The 18912-nt window shown below is 39.1% G+C and overlaps 1 protein-coding gene across 25 annotated transcripts in view; it reads right to left on the minus strand.

Moving 5' to 3' along the window:
- Positions 1-18912, minus strand: part of Mpdz (multiple PDZ domain crumbs cell polarity complex component) — a 158926-nt gene that overhangs the window by 95117 nt on the left and 44897 nt on the right. For all 25 annotated transcript variants that reach the window (XM_076564433.1, XM_076564431.1, XM_076564428.1 and 22 more), the window contains exons 4-10: positions 15041-15253; positions 13696-13835; positions 12362-12575; positions 11410-11538; positions 8556-8765; positions 5784-5898; positions 5391-5479 (exon numbers count right to left, since the gene is read on the minus strand). In XM_076564433.1, the coding sequence (XP_076420548.1) occupies positions 5391-5479; positions 5784-5898; positions 8556-8765; positions 11410-11538; positions 12362-12575; positions 13696-13835; positions 15041-15253 (1110 nt within the window). The remainder of the gene's footprint in view (positions 1-5390; positions 5480-5783; positions 5899-8555; positions 8766-11409; positions 11539-12361; positions 12576-13695; positions 13836-15040; positions 15254-18912) is intronic.

Genomic DNA, 18912 nt, shown 5'->3' on the forward strand with positions numbered 1-18912 from the left:
AGTCATAATTCTATATTGGTTCTATGTGTCACACTAAATAACTAATAAGAAACCTGATTTTATTTGTTGACAAAATTAGCTAACATTCTGAGACAAAAAGTGTTCCTTTATCAAATAATTGTTACACAGAATGCCACCAGGGAAGAGGGTTTGGGGGGAAAACACTCGTACTTTCCTGCCCCTGTACTGTACACAGCATAACACTAGGGGTCCACAGACGGCAATCTGTAAAGAGCAAAATAGTTTAAAATGCTTCCTCAAAATAGTAAATAATTTCTTAATCTTCTCAGCACCTCAATAACTACAAATTAAAAATAGACCATAGCTCTAATATTTGCTGTCAAAACAAAACCAGAACAAATTAAGGCTATAGTTGTAAAACTGCAACTAGGAAGGAAGGAAATATTACCAGTTTATGGGAGGACCACAGAGGGTGACACTTTGCACTAAGTGAACACATGGTCAAGAGCGCAGCACAATGCTTCCCAGGGGTTAAGGTGCTTCTAAATTTGAAAAGAATTGCTAAAAAGTAAAATTAGAATATGGATGACAGTGCAGACAGTCTTATTAAAAGGAATATAAGACAGGGAAAGTACACCTCCCCTTTGTGAGTACATTTCTTTATCACCTTCCTTGGCTAAGAGGAAGTAATCCTTGAGGGTCACTCACATAAGAACAAAGATAATGACAACCTAAAGGCAGGTTACTGTGAGACTTAAAAATTTGTAATAAATCTACTCCCTCAGTAAACATTTCCCTAATTAAAATACACTAATACAACACTCCTATACCAGCTACTTTGAAGGTCTAATGTGGTTCTCTTAAGGGAAATTAAAGGGGCATTATATTATGCCCTAAGGTAATGTAGCAGAATCAAGAAGCTCTCTAAAGGACGACACCAAAGGATATCCAAAATGGACTGAGAAAAACCCATGAGCCTCAAACCTACACAAAGAACCTATAGGTGAGTGAAGAAAGCTGGGGGCAGGTGAAGTGGCCCTCCCCAAGGAAGAACACACCAATTGGCTGTCCGGTACCAAATGGCCAGCCCTGAAAACATACATACAATTAACACTGCATAGCCTGAACAGATTATATTTAGAAATATATATATATATATATATATATATATATATATGTGTGTGTGTGTGTGTGTGTGTGTGTGTGTGTGTGTGTATGTATATATGAAATAACAATTAGTAAAAAAAGAGGCATAAATTTGAAGGAGAGAAGAGGGGTATATGAGAAGGTTTGGAGGAAGGAAATGGACAGGAGAAATAACCCAATTAAATTATAATTCAAAAATTTTTTAAAAGTTTGCTGAACACTTAAAGAGAGCTATCGATTGCTAAGCTCTAACAATTCCATTTCTTAATATATACAAAAGAAAAGTGAAAACACATCCTCATAAACCTTGTACAAGAATGCTCACAGCAGCATTAACTCTAACAGTCAACAAGTACAAACACCTTTCATGGCTGAAATGACTAATAGGGAAATGTGGCAAACCTACCCACAGTGAACTATTAACTAACAATGAAAGGCAATGGAAACTGACTCTACAACACAGATGGACCTTAGAAACTATGCTAAATGAAGCAGTCAGTCACAAAGTACCAAATCCTATGTGGCTGTATGGACAGGAAATGACCCAGAAAAGGCAAGTCTGCAGAGACAGAAAATAGACCCTGGACTACATAGGCCTAAGACAGCGGAAGCAGGGAGCAAGGAATACAGCCATGAAAATATTCTATACCCAAATGCAATGCTGAATGTCCAACATTGGAAGGATATGTACAGACACTGAATTATACAATTTAAAGGTACAAATAATAGAATATAATATATTATTTATAATTTTGATTTGAAACACCATCTAGTAAGTTGATGTAGATAGTTGAAGGAATAAAAAGTAAACTTTTAACTCATTTATTGTGCTGGACAGTTTTCTGTCAACTCATTAAATCTTAGTCACTGGGTGGTGGTGGCACACACCTTTGATCCTAGCACTCGGAAGGCAGAGGCTGGCCGATCTCTGAGTTCAAGACCAGCCTGGTCTACAGAGTAAGATCCAGGAGAGGCACCAAAACTACACTGAGAAACCCTATCTTGAAAAAATGGGAAAAAAACCCTTATAGTCATCTGAGAAGAGGGAACCTCAATTAAGAAAATGCCTATGTAAGATGGGGCAGTAGGCAAGCCTATAGGACATTTTCTGAATTAGTGATTAATGGGGAAGGGTCCAGTCTATCCCTGGGCTGCTGGTCCTGGGTTCTATAAGAAAGCAGGCTGGGGAAGCCATGAGGAGCAAGCCAGTAAGCAGCACCCCTCTATGGCCTCTGCACCAGCTCCTGCCTCCAGGTTCCTGCTGTTTGATGTTTTGACTTCCTTCGGTGATATTAAACCAATTAACCTTTCCTCCTCTGTTGGAAAATGGTCCAAGAATGGAGTCATGTGGGGGGAATCCTGAGTGCTTGTGCGAACACTCCAAGAAAACAGGCCAAGAGTCTTGTGATCCCAGTTTCTTCCAAACACGGAATTGTCCTGGGAATGTTTTTGTGTTCCTCCCAGGTGCAGTAGATAGGAGTTTCATTCAGATACTCACCATTGCTTCTGCTGTTATTCAATGAAATGTTTAAACTGTGGTGGTCTTGCTACATGTGGCTTGTCCTTGTGATTGTATATAGCTTGAACTCATGAGTACTTTACTCAAGTGACCTCTCTGATGACCTCTGTGTGATGTTCTGAATGAAGTTAGCTATTGTGTGAGACTTTATTTCACCTCATTTATGGGCTGCATTCTCTCAGGTCCCATGCTTTTAGAGTGGTAAATATTCCCCAGTTGCTTTCAGTCATGGTGTTTCATCAGTAGCAATAGTAATCCTAACTAGGACAATTGTACAAGGATCCACACTGTATTCACCTCTCCCTTACTTCCTACATAAAAAGTGTGTGATGGCTCATTTCCATTCATGGTAAGATAGAGACACTTGGGAACCTTCCCAGCTAATACCCAAATGGGTCAGAAACTCACTTTGATCTTTCAATTGGACTAAAGCAGAAAACAGATAAAGTTAAGAATTCACAGGGCTGATATCAGGAACACTCTAGAAGACACGCTATAGACTTTCCAAGGACAGAAGTAATAATCTTTAATCTTTTTTTTTCCTAAAATGTGGTAGAAAATATGTAACAAAAAACCCTACCAATTTCATATTTTCTAACCATCCAGTTCTTAGTGTTAAATATTTTCAGACTAGTTTGTAAAAGTTCTCTAGGTTTTTTGGTTTTTTTGCAATATGTAGATGAATCACTGTCATGCTGAATGACAACTTCCAATCACACAATTCCACAAACCCAAGCCCCCAAGCCCCCAACCCCCCAATCCTCCAACCCCCTCACCCCCCTACCCCATTCTCTGACAAGCTTGGATCATGTTAGTGGGATCACACATTTGTCTTTTTACAACTTGCTTATTTCAGTTAGCACAATATTTTCAAGATTGATCAACATTGCAGTGTGTGACAGAATTTCCTTCTTTTAGCAGGTCAAAAAGCAAGCCATAGCATCTGTATACTACATTTTTGTTTATCCAGTTGTCTACCAGCAGTATCTGGGCTGCCCCTTGGTCTGTACTATGTAAAAAACACTGCTGTGAGTAAAGACTCTTTAATCTTAACTTGACTTGTTCTGATTAATAAGATTCCAAGGGATTAATAAACAACTTATGATAAACTATAAGTCAGCATTCTCTACCAATGTCTTCAAATGACCTTGAATATTAAAAAAAACACTGGCAAAGAGAAAGATCCTGTAATTACAGACGTTTAGATAGAGGAGGTCAACAAACAGGTTTCCTACCTGTGGGTCACCTCAAAGTCTTCAGTTTTTCATTGTAGGCTAGGAATCCCTAAAAGATCATATCTACAGGTTTCCTTAGTGCACTTAACCTAAAGTAATTTCTAGATCAAAGAGTAATTTGAAGAAGCCAGTATCTACTGAACAGCAGGTGAGATTTTTTTCTTTTTTCTTAACTACATGAAACAGCCACATACTTAAAACAGAATGCTACTACAATAGCATAATGATCAGATTAGTCTGTATTAATTTCTTTTACTCTTATTCATTTACAGGACTGAAAGGAGATCATCTAATTGACAGTGTCATTCTGCAAGGTTAAAAAAAATATGCAGATCTGAAATGTAGGTCCAGGTATAGTAAACATCTAGTCTCCCTTCAGAATACCCACAAGAAAATGCACTATATGTTAGTGTAACAAATTCATTATGATCATAATTCAAATACACTAGAAAAATTGTCTAAGAAATTTCCATTTTAGACTTCAGAAAAGTAAAACTGAATCCAATGTTCCATTTAATCTGACAATAATTAAGAGGCAATTTTAATGTCAGTCTCAAACCACTAGAGCTAGAGTGAATCAGTGGATCTGGGGTTGGGGAGATGGCTCATCCGGTAAAGTGCTTCCTGTGCAAGCAGACGGACCAACGCTGGGGGTCCCAGGACTGAGATGAAAAGATGACTGTGGTGGTAAAATTCTATAATCCTAGTTCTAGGAGATGGAGACAGCAAGATCGCTGGGGCTCAGTCTGTCTAGCAAACTGGTGACCCTGTCTCAAAACTAAGGCAGAGATGGATAGTCGAAAACACCCAGTGTCAACTTCTGGCCTTTATGTGTGCAAACACCAGCAGACAGACACATCTGCATATACACATGCATGTACATGTACATACCACAAATAGAAACACACAAAAATTAATGTCAATTAATTTAGTTCTTTACAAAGTAAAATCAAAATGTTTGATACATAGTTCAGTGGGTAAATTTAGTTACAAACAGGAGTCCCTGAGTTCAGATCCCCCGGACCCACATAAAACCTAGGCATGGCAGCATAGTCTTGAACCTCAACAAGGAAGAGGTGGAGACAGGTAGATCCCAGGGAATGGACTTGCCGGCTAGTCCAGCTAACTAAGAAGCTCCAGGCTCAGTGAGAAACACTGTCCCAGTAAACAAAGCACACACAAACACAGAAAGCTATAGAGGAAGACATCCAACATTGACCCCTGGCCTCCAGCACACATGGAACAGTGAGTACACATGCACACAAACATGCAATCGCATGCATCACACACACACACACACACACACACACACACACACACACAGATACACAAGAAATTATTTCTGCATTTTAAGATTTTATTCTTTACATGTATGTGTATGGATATGGTTCTAGATTTGCTAGGAACCAAACCCAGGTTCTCTGGAAGAGTAATACATGTTCTTAACCACCAAACCATCTCTCCACTCCCAGAGGACATAGTTCTTAATCATAAAAATTGCAAAAACTTTTATTAAACATGCAACTTACTGCTATAATTTGGTCTCCAACTTGGATTCTTCCATCATGTTCCACAGCACTGCTTTTTGTAATGCTCTTTACAAAGATTCCTGAAGGTTCTAAGATTAGAAATAAGTATTTTTTCACTATTTATAAGCACACACAAAGAATAGCCATCTTCTCCCTTCCAAATAAAAATCCTAATTATGAATAAGTATTTAGTAACAAGCCACAAAGGCATCTAGTAGAAAGAATAGGCGATTGTTCAGCCTGCCATATCAGAGTCACTTATACCAAATTATTTCTAAGAAAGCTGCCAACTACTTTATGCAGGAAAAGAAACCATACAATGATTGAATATCTCATAAGACAGATATTAGAGGCCACTGCAATGTTTAGAAAATGTTTAACGTTCATTATTACCTAATTTTTTATCTCCAACATAACCAGCAATGGTAATTCCTAATCCTTGGACATTTTTTGTGAGTTCCACATCAAACATCTCACCTTCTTCACTTTTTTGAGTAGATGCATCAACCTAAAGAAATATTAATAAATAAATCTTTAGAAAAAATCAACATATAAGAAAAAACTAAGGTCAAATTTAAAAAACCAAAGATGCAATTCAGGATTAATCTGGCCTAAGGTATCAGTTCAACTATGCTGTAGAATTGGCCCTTTACATCCAGACAATATAAACTGAGCATCACGGTTACATTCAGAAGCAAATGTAGAGAAGAAAGTGGAACCTTCCCTTCTCAGACAAACTTACTGTATACACAAAATGTTAAAGATTAAATAGCTTCTAGTTAACAAAGTATTTTCAGACATAGCTCATCATCATTTCTAAAAGAGTTGGGATGTTTAAAGTTCAAAGAAGTCATGTTTTGAATTGATATATAAAAGGTAAGATCCAGTGTTGCCACTTAATCTTTCTGGACAGCCACCTACCACGAAGAGCAATGCCCAGCTGCCATCTACTGAGGAGTTTCATTGTAAGGCATTTGGCATGTCTTTGTTTCTTGTTTCTTCTAACAACCTAGAATTGCCTACATCATTTGTAAGCCAGTAAGACAGGTACAATTGCAGCGATTTTTCCCTGGGGGAGGAGGCATATACATATTTCCTAGGACAACCCATTAATATCTGGAGAGGTGGAACTCAAATCCCAACAGTGTGGTTGCAGGGCTGCAGTTTGTAAGTGAGGTACAGAGTGTAAGACTGTACAACACAGGGCCACAGAGAGCTCCTACTCCTACCTCCAATGTGTAGCTGACTCTAACACCATGAATATGAGTGTGTCTCCCCCACAGCTTTGTTATAAAAATTAAATGGCACCCTGGGTGCTTGATAAACAATTTTGTTTGTTTCCTCCCGAAAGGGTATATAAGATGGAGAAAGAAGAAAGAAGCGAGTCCTGATGCTTGCAAAAAAAAAAAAAAAAAAAAAAAAAAAAAAAAAAAAAAAAATTAAATGGCACCAAGGAAGTCTTTTAAAATGGTCTCTTATTTGTTTGTAAATTAAAGATATTCACAAAAAACATGTGCCTCTCTACACTGGCACCCCCCTGCTCTGGGATGGTAGGATGCTGAAAAGGGCCTTCCTGGGTCTAAACCTTCTCTAACATGTACCTAATACAGTTATTAGTTGTATGTTAGACGAAAGGGAAGACTCCCTAAATTAAGCATTAGTGAACTGGCACGTGATGTGATCAATAAGTCATTGGTCCTATACATTGGTGTGATGTCATCAGACTCTCTAGTAAACCCTAGAAACATCAAGGCAAAGGGCTTTAACAGGCATGTAAGTTGGGGCTGGCCTGTAACATTTTCTGACTTCCTTTAAAGTGAACCGTTATCTCACTGATGGTCCACCTAAATGAAGCATAATTTTACAAGTAAAGTTGGACTCATTTTTTTTATTGCACATAATTATCTGTGCAAACTTAGCAAAAGTTTAAAGTTTAGATAATTACAAGAAAATGACAGGATGAAATCTGCTTCAATTGAAACAAATGTGTTTTCTATTTTTAATAAGTTATTCGAGTGCTATTTTAGAGGGTGGCAATTTGACTATCGAATGGTTTTAAACAGGGCACAAGCTTCAGAAATGATGATATGCAGAGAATAGACACTGTCCTAAGCTTTCATTACATCAAGTAGTTTTTGGTATTGCATTCATTTCTATATTGCTGAATAAAATGTTTTGTTTTCCACAAAAGAATGCCATTTAAACACTTTCATAAACAAGCTTGCTTTCTTCTTTCTCTCTGTAAAAAATAGCAACCAAATCTAGTCCTAAAAACAACAGAATCATGGAAAATTCAAGTGTTCTAATAAAGTTTTAAAGGACTTATGGAAGATGTTAGGCTATTAAAAAAAAGAATTTGTAACCAGTGGTTAGAGCAATTTCAATAAAAGAAAACATGGATATTTTACATCTATGGGAGATGGATACAGGACTGGCATGTGATAGAAAAAAAACATCTAGAAATGGGTAGGATTTGTTTCTAAAATATTTAAGACACTTCTGAATTGGACTTTTAAAATTTTATCCATTATATAATCTTATGTCCCATAAACCAACTGAGATAACCTCTAACTTCCAAGAATTTTGAAATTTTCCATATCCAATTTAAGACCAAATGGGACACAACACCAATGAACCATGTTCCTGTTCCGTGCCAAAGCATAGCTGCTGCTGTTTTAACCAACTATTTACAATGACAACATCGTCACAATCTGGTAATAGTTCACAGCTTGCATATATTAAAACAATGACATAAGGAGCTTCTTATACCTCACTCGCTCCTACAATCCAACCTCCCAGTCCCCGACTTCCACAAATAAACTTTCTAAAAAAAAAATTGTTGAAAGGCTATGATTAGAATGATGACCCAGTTCACAAAGAGGCTTCTAGTTAAGATAAACACAGACTCAAATATGGGTATTAGAGGAACAGAACCCTAAAATTTCATATGTGCTTCAAAATATTATCCTTATAAAAAGGCTACTTACAGAAAGTGTGAAATTGTCACCTAGAATCTTTAAGCAAGCTATTGTCAATAAATAAAACATTGCTATCTCTACATATATTTTCGTTCCATTCTTTTAATACTTACATACAATATCAGTAAGTCTAACTTCTGCATGCTATGTGCTTAGACCTTTACATTCATTGTTTTCAGCTACTTACACGCATCTCTGATGTAGAAACCAGAGAAGAGGAGAGGGTGATGCCCGAAGAGGAGGGTGCTACAGTTTCTTCTACAGCACCTCTGGCAATCATCAGCTTAACTCTATTTCCACACTGCCTGAGGACCTGTGCTACTTGCTCACTGCTCATTCCTGCCAGGTCCGTGTCCCCAATCTTTAGAATGTGGTCTCCACTGCACAATCGCCCATGCTGCATTAAAAAAAAAAGAGTTCAAATAATTAAGGCACTGTCATCATAACTGCACTAGAAAAATTCTAAATGATCTAGAGACAATAATAAAAAAGGAAATAAAAAGGCATATGTCGATCATATGGAATTAAATGTGTAATTGTACTATTAATTGTCTTCTGAACCACTCTAGCACCATTCAATATTGTGAAAGCAAGTGAAACTCACAGATAGTTTGTTTGTGGTGATATTTTATTTGTATGTTAATAAATAAAGTTTGCCTGGAGATCAGAAGTCATAGTCAGCAATAAACAGAAGTCAGGCGGTGGTAACACATGCCCTTAATCCAATCACAGTCTCTGTGTGGTCAAGTACACAGCCAAGCATGGTGACATGCACCTTTAATCCCAGTACCAACCATAGAGACCTGGAGGTCTGTATAAACAGGCAGTGACAAGGAAGTGATGTGGCTGGGCTTAGAGTCAATGAGAAGGCAGAACAGGAAGGCAATAAAGGCGCAGGTTAGACAGGAAGAGGCTCTCTTGGGAAGCTACGGCAATATGGGCAATATGGTGAGCTAAGGTTAGTTAATGGCTATTGCTCTGATCTCTATGGCTTGCATTCCTGTATTTGGCTCTATGTTTCTTATTTAATAAGACTGTTTAGAAATTTGTCTACATTTGTTAAATCAATAGCTAGTATGATTTTTTTCAGTTTGATTTCTAGTTTAGAATTCACGAGGACAAAAGATGACTTTGTGTGTTTTTTTAGTTTTGAAGAACAAGAAGAAAGTGTCATTAGGCATAGATAAAGTATGAAGTTACTATTTGTGGTGGACCTGCCCCCACTTATATGACCCAGGGTACTCTTAAGTAGGGAGAAGTGAGAATTATTAGATAGAAAAAGATACCTAGATGATGAGAGGAAAGACAGAATACAGGATAGCCTCGGGAGGACCTGTGTCAATACCCACCAGCTCCGAACTTTATTCAAAAGGGCTTTTTATAACAATGCCAAGGGGAGGGGCAAAGACCTCCCCTTTCTAGATATAGCCAAGTGTAGATACTTCCAAACACCTGGTACTCAGGCCCATGGTCCAATCATCCTCTTATGCAGTCCTACTGGGTAAAGCTATTAGGAAACCTCGGTGGTCTCCAACAACTATTCAAACACAGCTCATATTAATTAGTTTGTGATACAAAATATGAGAAAGTACTTGAATGCTCCTACAGTTTCTATCTGGCCATTTCAATGATAAATATGCCAAAGAATGCATTTGGAGATAACATACTAGTGAAACAAAAATTCAGATAGATGAGAGATATGATCATTATCTGAAAAACTCTGAAATGACAGGCTACTCTGCACTGTCCAGTGCCAGTTACCAGTGACATATGGCTGAGGGACACACCAGGCATGTGGCCAGTCCAACTAAGGATTAACGTTGTATTTACCTTTAATGGAGTTAAAGCTGAATGTTTTTATATTTTATGTGTACTGAGGAAAATATATAAATGGTGTTCTCCCTTCTCTCTCAAACATATGAAGTTCATTTGCTATTGCTAGATGTTGGCTAACACTTAAATGTTATGTTGCTGTTAATACCACTATTTAAAGAGTTGCTGTTTAACTGAGGCTTTCACTCATGAATATGAGGATGTCTGATGAACTCAGCTTCCCAATTTAAGTTCAAATCTGTGAGTGAAAACAATAGCTTTATAACTCTATAAAGTTAAAATATTAAACACAGGTAATAAATGCACTGAACAATTTCCTACACACAATAAATGGCACATTTCATAAACACCAACACCTCAAAAAACTAAAGAGAAAACAGGCCGTGTGCCCTAAACAAAGGTGAAACCAGGAACCCAGCACTGAAGCTAGAGTTTTTCTGCTCCTGCCTGGCCCACGGTCAGGACAAATCTCTCTCTCCCGCCAGTCCTGCAGCCACTCAGACCCAACCGAGTAAACACACAGAGACTTATATTGCTTACAAACGGTATGGCCACAGCAGGCTTCTTGTGATCTAGTTCTTCTATCTTAAATTAACCCATTTTATAAATCTATACCTTGCCACGTGGTGGCTCATGGCTTAACAGCATCTTCACATGCTGCTTGTCATGGCGGCAGCTGGCAGCATCTCTCCTGACTCAGTCTTCCTGTTCCCAGAATTCTCTTCTCTCCTTGTCCTGCCTATACTTCCTGCCTGGCTACTGGCCAATCAGTGTTTTATTTATTAACCAATCAGAGCAACACATTTAACATACAGAACATCCCACAGCACAGCACTAAAGGGACAAGATGGGTTGGTTTCACCTCAACAATAATGTACATTTTACATAATGTAGTTATAGACAGCTGCTAGGTTTACAAATATATAACTATCAAACAAAGGGCTGAAGTTTCTACAGGGATTGGAACTTTCACCCTGATTCAGTCCCTGGTTCTTCAGGATGTTCAGTGCATTGCCTATAACTGTTTTTTTAAGTAACATCCTTATCCACTTTCAAGTATTCTCTTCCAAGTCTTAGAGAATACTTGAAGGTCAGCTCAATAAAACAAAAGAGCTTAGTTGATGAAATTTTCCTTCTTTTAACAGAAAATCTAAATGATGAAGCCACACTTCTGGGTGAACAGAAAAACATCTATCACAGTAGCTTACCTGGTCAGCCACTCCTCCAGGCAAAATGGTCTTGACTATCACACCAGTTGCTTTTCCTCCTATGATGCCGAATCCCAGACCTGACCCATCGTTTACCAGTTCTATAGTTTCCACATGCTGCCAATGAATCTAAAAATAAAAGCTTGAGATGAGCAGTTTGTTGGTGTTAAATAATGAGTTCATACAGAATCATGAGTGCTAACCAAGTTCAGCTTTTCATTTGGTATACTTCCCTTTCAAAAGACCACAACCACTACTGATATGATCCTTCCAATGGTTATCAATGTATCACTATAGTGTGACTTCATTTAACCCATACAAACAGGCACTGATTCTGTAAGATATTTGTAAAAGTTCCTTGAAAAGAAGTTCCAACATAACAGCTGCACTAGATTAGGAGAGTCCTCTGCCAAATCATGTCTTGAGGCAGGATGCTAATTTGTGTAAGTCTATACCATCATTGACCGCTAACTGTAACCACATGAGGTATGGTGACATATACCATCAAGCATGTGTGTGTGTGCGCGCGCACACACACACACACACACACACACACACACAAAACACATACACCCTGAAGGAAGGAAGGGAGGGAGGGAGGGAGGGAGGGAGGGAGGGAGGGAGGGAGGGAGGGGGGAGGAAAGGAAGAAAGAGGAAAACAAAACAAATCAAAGTAAGATTTTTATTTACTTACTGGTAAAGTAAATTTTACTAAGAGACTATTTTGTATGAATGCTGTCAAAGTATCATGCAAAGTAAAGGCTATTTTAGAATTTCAAAACTTAATCATAATTCAGAAATAAATATCCCAAGTAGGAATATATTTGTAAAAAAAATCTTAAAAACTAAAAGCAAGAAAACCTCTAAGAGACATGAGGAAATGGCAGGCATCAGAGAGAGAGCCCAGCTGAAAAGGACCACAGGTGATGCACCCTGTTCCTCGTCTACTCACTGGATTTGAGTGGGCTGAAACTGTGCTGGCCGCAGATGGAGAGCGGGAAATCCGGGGGCTGGAGACCTGAGGCAAGGAGCCTCTGGCGACAACCAGCTGCACAGTGTCTTTGGCCTTCTGCAGGATGCTAATGGCCTGCTGGTGTGTGATTGTCTGGTCTAGGACCTGGCCATTGATGGCGAGGATCTGGTCTGTCTCCTTCAGTCTGCCATCTCTACCAAGGAAAGAAATGAAGTTAGGAAAGAAGTGAACACTCAAGGAAATGACAGTTCCTGTGGCCTAAGTGTTCAGGTCACTTGAATCCTACTGTAGAACACACATGGTTTTAAAACTACTGCATGATTTGAATCCAGTGCTTGTGGCAATTCCACTGCTCCCTGAACCACTGTCAAAGGCCACTTTTTCCTCAACTGCTGGCTACTTTAGCACTCATTAGAATAGGTCCTGTATTTTAAAAATAAACCACCAGCCAGCCGGACATGGAATAGGACATACAGAATGAAAGAAGGGTAAAAAGCCTTGAGGTAAAATGTAGATGACGAGAAACGGGTTAAATTGAGTTGTGGGACAAGCATCAGATAAGGCTGAGCATTCATAACTAATAATAAGTCTCTGTGTCATGATTCCGGGGATGGTGGTCTGAAAAAGCCTGCTACATAAACATGTATTTCTTTCTGCTCTGAGTATATTAATAAAGCACAGCTCAAATTATAATGGGAGAGTTCTGGTGATTTCTAGTCCAAAGGAGACCAAAATATAACAGTGAAAAGATTATATTCAAAAGTTTCTTTATGAACTAAAATGTAACTAGTTTACGACAATTTAAAAGCTCTCATTTTACTTGTGTGTGTGTGTGTGTGTGTGTGATGTATTCATGTATGTGCATGACTGCTTGTGCACCTATGTAGGGAGGCCACAGGTGGACATCTAGTGTCCCCTATGGCTCTGCACCTCATTTTTGTGACAGTCTCTCAGAGAAACTGAAGCTCATTTTCCTTCTAGACTGGCTGGTCAGCAGACTCCGGCACTGGCCTATCTCTGCTACCCCAGGTTAGAGATATGGACTTCCTCGCCTGCCTTTCCCCCCCCCCTTTTTTTTTCTTCTTAATGGGGCTCCAAACCTCGGTCCTCATACTTGCACAGTAAACACTTCAGACATCTTACCCACCCTGTGACTCACTTTAATGGATTTGCTTTATACTGCCAAAATATTAATGACTTCTAAAATAACCAATTATTTCAGCTTTTTTTTGGTAGTATTCATTTCCCTCATGGTGATCAAAACCCTTCTGATTGTTACATCAAAAATGAGGAAGTTGCTGTGACAATCTTACCTGTGAGCCACACTGCCCTCTTGAATCTCCTGTACGAATATCCCCAGCTCTCCCCTGTTTTCACTTCTGAGCCCAACAACACTAAACCCAAGGCCTCCACATGGAGGTTTGAGGAGCTCAAATATCTCCACATGGCGACCCTGTTCAGGAAACAAAACAGGAAATAAAATTAAAAGCCAATTACAAGCAGGCAGCAAAAGCACATTTTTTAAACCAGAGCTCTTGAGACTGAGACTGGAGGATAGAGAGTTGTATACAAGCCTGGTTTACACAGGGAATGCAATCCAGCATTCCAACCCAGACTACATAGCAAAATCAAAATCAAACTAAAAATCTCAAAACCAAAACTACACAAAACAAGAAACATCATTACTGCTAACAGTCATCTTACTGGGACATTACTTTGTCTATCAAAAAGAAGAAAGTAGAAAAAGAACAGTTTAGCACTCATCACCTAGAATAGAACATTTCATTTTTACAGAAGAATATTTCTGGAATGTGGCATAAAATACTAAATTTAAAATCTGATCATTTTTCCAAATGATCAGCCTTGAAAACATAAACACGCAAGTAATATTATACAGACATACAGACAAAGTAGGACATATTTATGTATTTAGGAACATGAACACACACACACACACACACAGAGAGAGAGAGAGAGAGAGAGAGAGAGAGAGAGAGAGAGAGAGAGAGAGAGAGAGAGAGAGAGAAAGAGAGTGGGGGAGAGGAGAGAGGAGAGAGAAGAGAAAGAGAGAGAGAGGAGAGAGAGTGAGAGGAGAGAGAGTAAGAGCGGAAGCTAACTGAAAGCAGTGTAGATGATCAATCCTAAGTACATTTATCAGGAATGCAACTTTTATCTATAATTTCATGTTAGAAAGATTCATGGGTGTTTTGTCCTGATCACTCTGCCCTGTCACCCAGAATTCTGTCCCTCACCCCTTTCGCCCCAGGTATTCTAACCTCATTGCACCCACACAGCCAGAGTGCTCACACTATCAGCCAGGTAAAAATATTTCATTGATGTCATCTTCTCAACGTGTGTGTGTGTGTGTGTGTGTGTGTGTGTGTGTGTGTGTGTGTAAAACAACAATAAAAGAGAGAGAGATCATGAATTTAAAAGGGTTTGGCAGGAGTAAAGGGAAGGGGGAAATGATATATTATAATCTTAAAAAGATAAAATATAAGATAATAGAAAAATCTGAACTATACAAATTCCCCCAAATTCTTTTTCATTCCAAAATTGTTCAGGTGTTATAAATGCTACTGCATTCCTCAAATTATCCAGGACTCAGACACCTTCTTAAATACACCCAGTGCTAGTCATAGGGAGAAATGCTCTTACCTGGGCCATATTTTTGATGAGCTGATCAAGTTCTTCAAAGGCAGGCTTCCCATCCATGACCGGTGGAGCACCAGGTCCAGGAAGAGCTTCCAGGTTCCCATTATTTGGAGATAGTAAAAGTGATTCACTTGGCAGAGTGGGAATTACAGTGGAGCTGAGCTGAGGTATGTGGGCAGGGTCGGCATTTGTACTTGCCAAAGTGGCGATGTTTACCTAGGAGGACGCAGAGATTAATAACAACAATGCTAGTGTGTTTAAGCCAACTGCAGTAGCTCTGCCCTCTTCTGAGATGCAAGAGTGGCCTTGAAGCCACATTTCTCTTTAATTTTATGTTAATGTTTCTCAAAAGTATTAGACTGAACTTCCACCTGGCCAATTCCTATTACACTTAGAATAACAACAGCATAAATCATTATTTAATTTTGCAAAGCAGAACATCACCCAAGCGATTAACATGGCTCCACATAAAGGTAACTGAAAGCAGTGTGGACAGTCATCAACCCTAACTGTGCAACGCAAATGGTCAATCCTAACTGTACAGTATAAACAGTCCTAACTGAGCAGTGTATGCAGTCAACTCTACCTTTGCCATGCAGATGGTCAATCATTCCCGTGCAGTGTAAACAGTCAGTCCTAACTGGACATTTCTGCAAAGTATCAAGAATGCAACTTTTTGTCTACAACTATGTGTCAGAAAGATTCATCAGTGTTATGTCCAGAACAGCTCTGCCCCTCTTCCTCACCCCCTTAGCCTCAGCTATACTGACATCCTCACTGTCTCTTACACACCACCAGCCAGGTCAAAATATTCACATTCACTTATTTCATTCATGCCTACTCAACCTCACCATGCAGAAGCCCTCCCTGATAGCCTTTCCCAGATAGGGCCCTCCACCTTGCTTTGTGGAGCAAAGCACCCATGCCCTGCTTCTCTTCAGAGCTTATTCTAGTTTCATTCTGCTGCTGTGATAGATACAACACTCTGAACAAACGCAACTTGGAGAGAAAAAGGTTTATGTGGCTTACACCCCGGCCATAGTCCATCACTGAAGAAAAAAAGGACAGGAATCCAAGGCTGAAACACGGAGGCAGGAACCGGGAGGGGTGCAACTTGTCGGCTTGCTCTCTGGCTCACTCTCTCACAGGCTTATGCTCAGGACCACCAGCCCATAGAATGTATTTCCTCCAGGCGGCTGGGCCCGCCTACATCAATTGCCAATCAAGAAAATGGCTCACAGACATGCCCACAGGCAAACTTAATAAAGACAGTCACTCAACGAAGACTCCCTTTCCAGTGGATTCTAGCCTGTGTCAAACTGACAGTTAATGCTAACTAGGACAGCACTTCCATGCTGTTAATACACCATCCACTGTCAAATCACTTCCATTTCAGCCAGTAGAAGTAACCAGAATGTAAAACTCCCCAGTGGAGGGATCCAAACAAAAATTCTGTTTACTTCCAGGTCTCTGTCCTCTAGAGGAATGCCTTGCACAGAGTAGGCCTTCAACATATATTTGCAGAATAAACACCCACACAACTCCTCCACTGGTATTGGCTCGAATTCATAGAGGACAGGATTACACAAAATCCTGTACCTAATAACACTGTGTGACAAAGACACTTTTTCATTATGTGGCTATCATTTTTTTGTGACACACAGAATACAGTCACTTGAAATACCATCCCAGGATAAAGACAAGGTAAAAAACATCCAATGATGAACTCTAGGAAAATATTTCATCCTGTGCCCCAATAAGAGTTCATCACCCATTTTTAAAAATAAAACAGAAAACTCATTTAGTTACCAAAGTTACCAAAAATTTGCCATTATATCAGCTACCTTTAGTCACCCATGAAAAAGAGGGAAGAAGCTTCTGGGAATTGTTTCAAATGCTTATTTTAAAATCTACAGCAGGCATGATCAATAATTATTTTTCAAAAGCAAGTTTCTTTTGCCAAGACTGATTTTTTTTTTTTATTCTGAGCCATGGCAACTTCAGCAAAGTCTGCCGGCAGAAGACACACTGCTCAGGTTGAAGCAGATGGCATAATAAAATTTGTGACAGGCTGAAGATCCCACACACTAGGACCTAATGCCCATGGTATGTTTGCATAGTGAAAAATATTTGGACTTCTGCTACAGTAAGCCAGAGTGAACAAACCCCATTCCGAGAATAGATGGTCTCTCTACAAGAAACGAACCACCAAAGTACAAGCTGTGATGTTCCAGAGGACCAGGGCTGGGGCAGTGCAAGAGTGAAGTCACTGGAGAGCAAGTGTTACTGCACTATGAAGATCACCTGGGAAGGGTGGCACAGAGGTCACCGACTTCCCCGGCTTCCTCCCTGCTCTTGGCCTTTCTGTAAATGGAGAGCCAGGGTTACCTATGGAAAACAGGCCACATATTTTAAAACTGTCATTTAATTACACCATCAAAGGACTTCTTTTTAAGTTTGAAAACTTATACTCTTAGGGAAAAGCACAAAGGCACATTTTGATTCATTTTAAACTATTTATTAAAACCGTTTCCTAACCCAGGCATGGATGTACACCTACAACTCTAGCTCAAGGGAGGCTGAGGCAGGGAGATCTCAAGTTTTAGGGCAACTGGGGGTAGCGAGGATGTCCCTATCTAAAAAAACCATTATGAAATAAGAAGAAAGGTGTTCTTTATTATATGATCTGAGACACAGGAATGAATCTTACTTATTATTTCCTGGCAGATTATTTGAGTCTCAAAGAGCATTTATGTGCCTAATAAATACATATATTAACTTGTGAACTTTGGTTAATGCTGCTACTTAAATTAGAACGTAAATGAAGATTATGTCCATTGTTGAATAGAAAAATTTTCCAACTGTAAATGCAAGGACAAGTTCTAGCATGGTGCCTGTTGTTAAAAGTATGAGAATCCAAGCTAGGCATGCCTTTAATCCCAGCACTCAGGAGGCAGAGGCAGGCTGATCTCTGTAAGTTTGAGGCCAGCCTGGTGTACAGAGTGAGTTTCAGGAAGGACTCTAAAGTGACACAGAGAAACCCTGTCTCAAAAAAAAAAAAACCAAAAAACTCAAAATATAAAAATTCCTCTTACAAGACTTTCTGCATCACTACAGATCTTTCCTCAGTCTTAAGGTTTGGTCAATATAACCAATCCACCACAATTAATTTATTCACCTATATAGAATTTTATGTTTCCATAGAAAAAGTTTACATCACATATATTATATAGCTTCATAAAAACATAAAAATTAAACATAAATGGCAGATTGTCGGAACACGGCCCAAGAATGGAGTCATGTGAGGACAATTCTGAGTGCTTTTGAGAAAATGCCAAGAAAACAATAGACGAATCTTGTGATATCCATTGTTTCAAAACATGGAATTTTTTTTTGTGCTCCTCCCAAGTGTAGCAGAAAGGAGTGAGTTTTCTTCAGATTATTCATTACAGCTGTTGATTGTTATTTGTTTATATGCCTTTAAAACACATTTTTTTCCCACATGTGGCTTATCCTTGTGATTATACACATTATTCAGGTGACTCTTCTTAACTCTCAGAGTATAAATTGTCTGATGCTCTGAATAAAGTTGGTTATGGCATGAGACTTCAGTCAACCTCATTGATCGGCTCCATTCCCCCAGGTCCCACTGCTGCTACAGCAGTGACAACAGATAGTTTTAAAATTATCTTTAAACAAACCTACATGTAACTGGCAAGAGCTGAAGATGCATATAAACCAGGGCAACTGGGCAGCTGAAGTCCAGTGGCTGTCTAGTGAAGAAATGGGCAGCATCTCAATCTAAGTCACCCACTCAGGTAGAACTAGGGAGCCACTGCACAGCAGTATTCCAAGACAACAAAAACTCACTTTAG

This window comes from Peromyscus maniculatus, chromosome 2 (assembly GCF_049852395.1).
Source record: "Peromyscus maniculatus bairdii isolate BWxNUB_F1_BW_parent chromosome 2, HU_Pman_BW_mat_3.1, whole genome shotgun sequence".
Taxonomy (NCBI): Eukaryota; Metazoa; Chordata; class Mammalia; order Rodentia; family Cricetidae; genus Peromyscus; species Peromyscus maniculatus.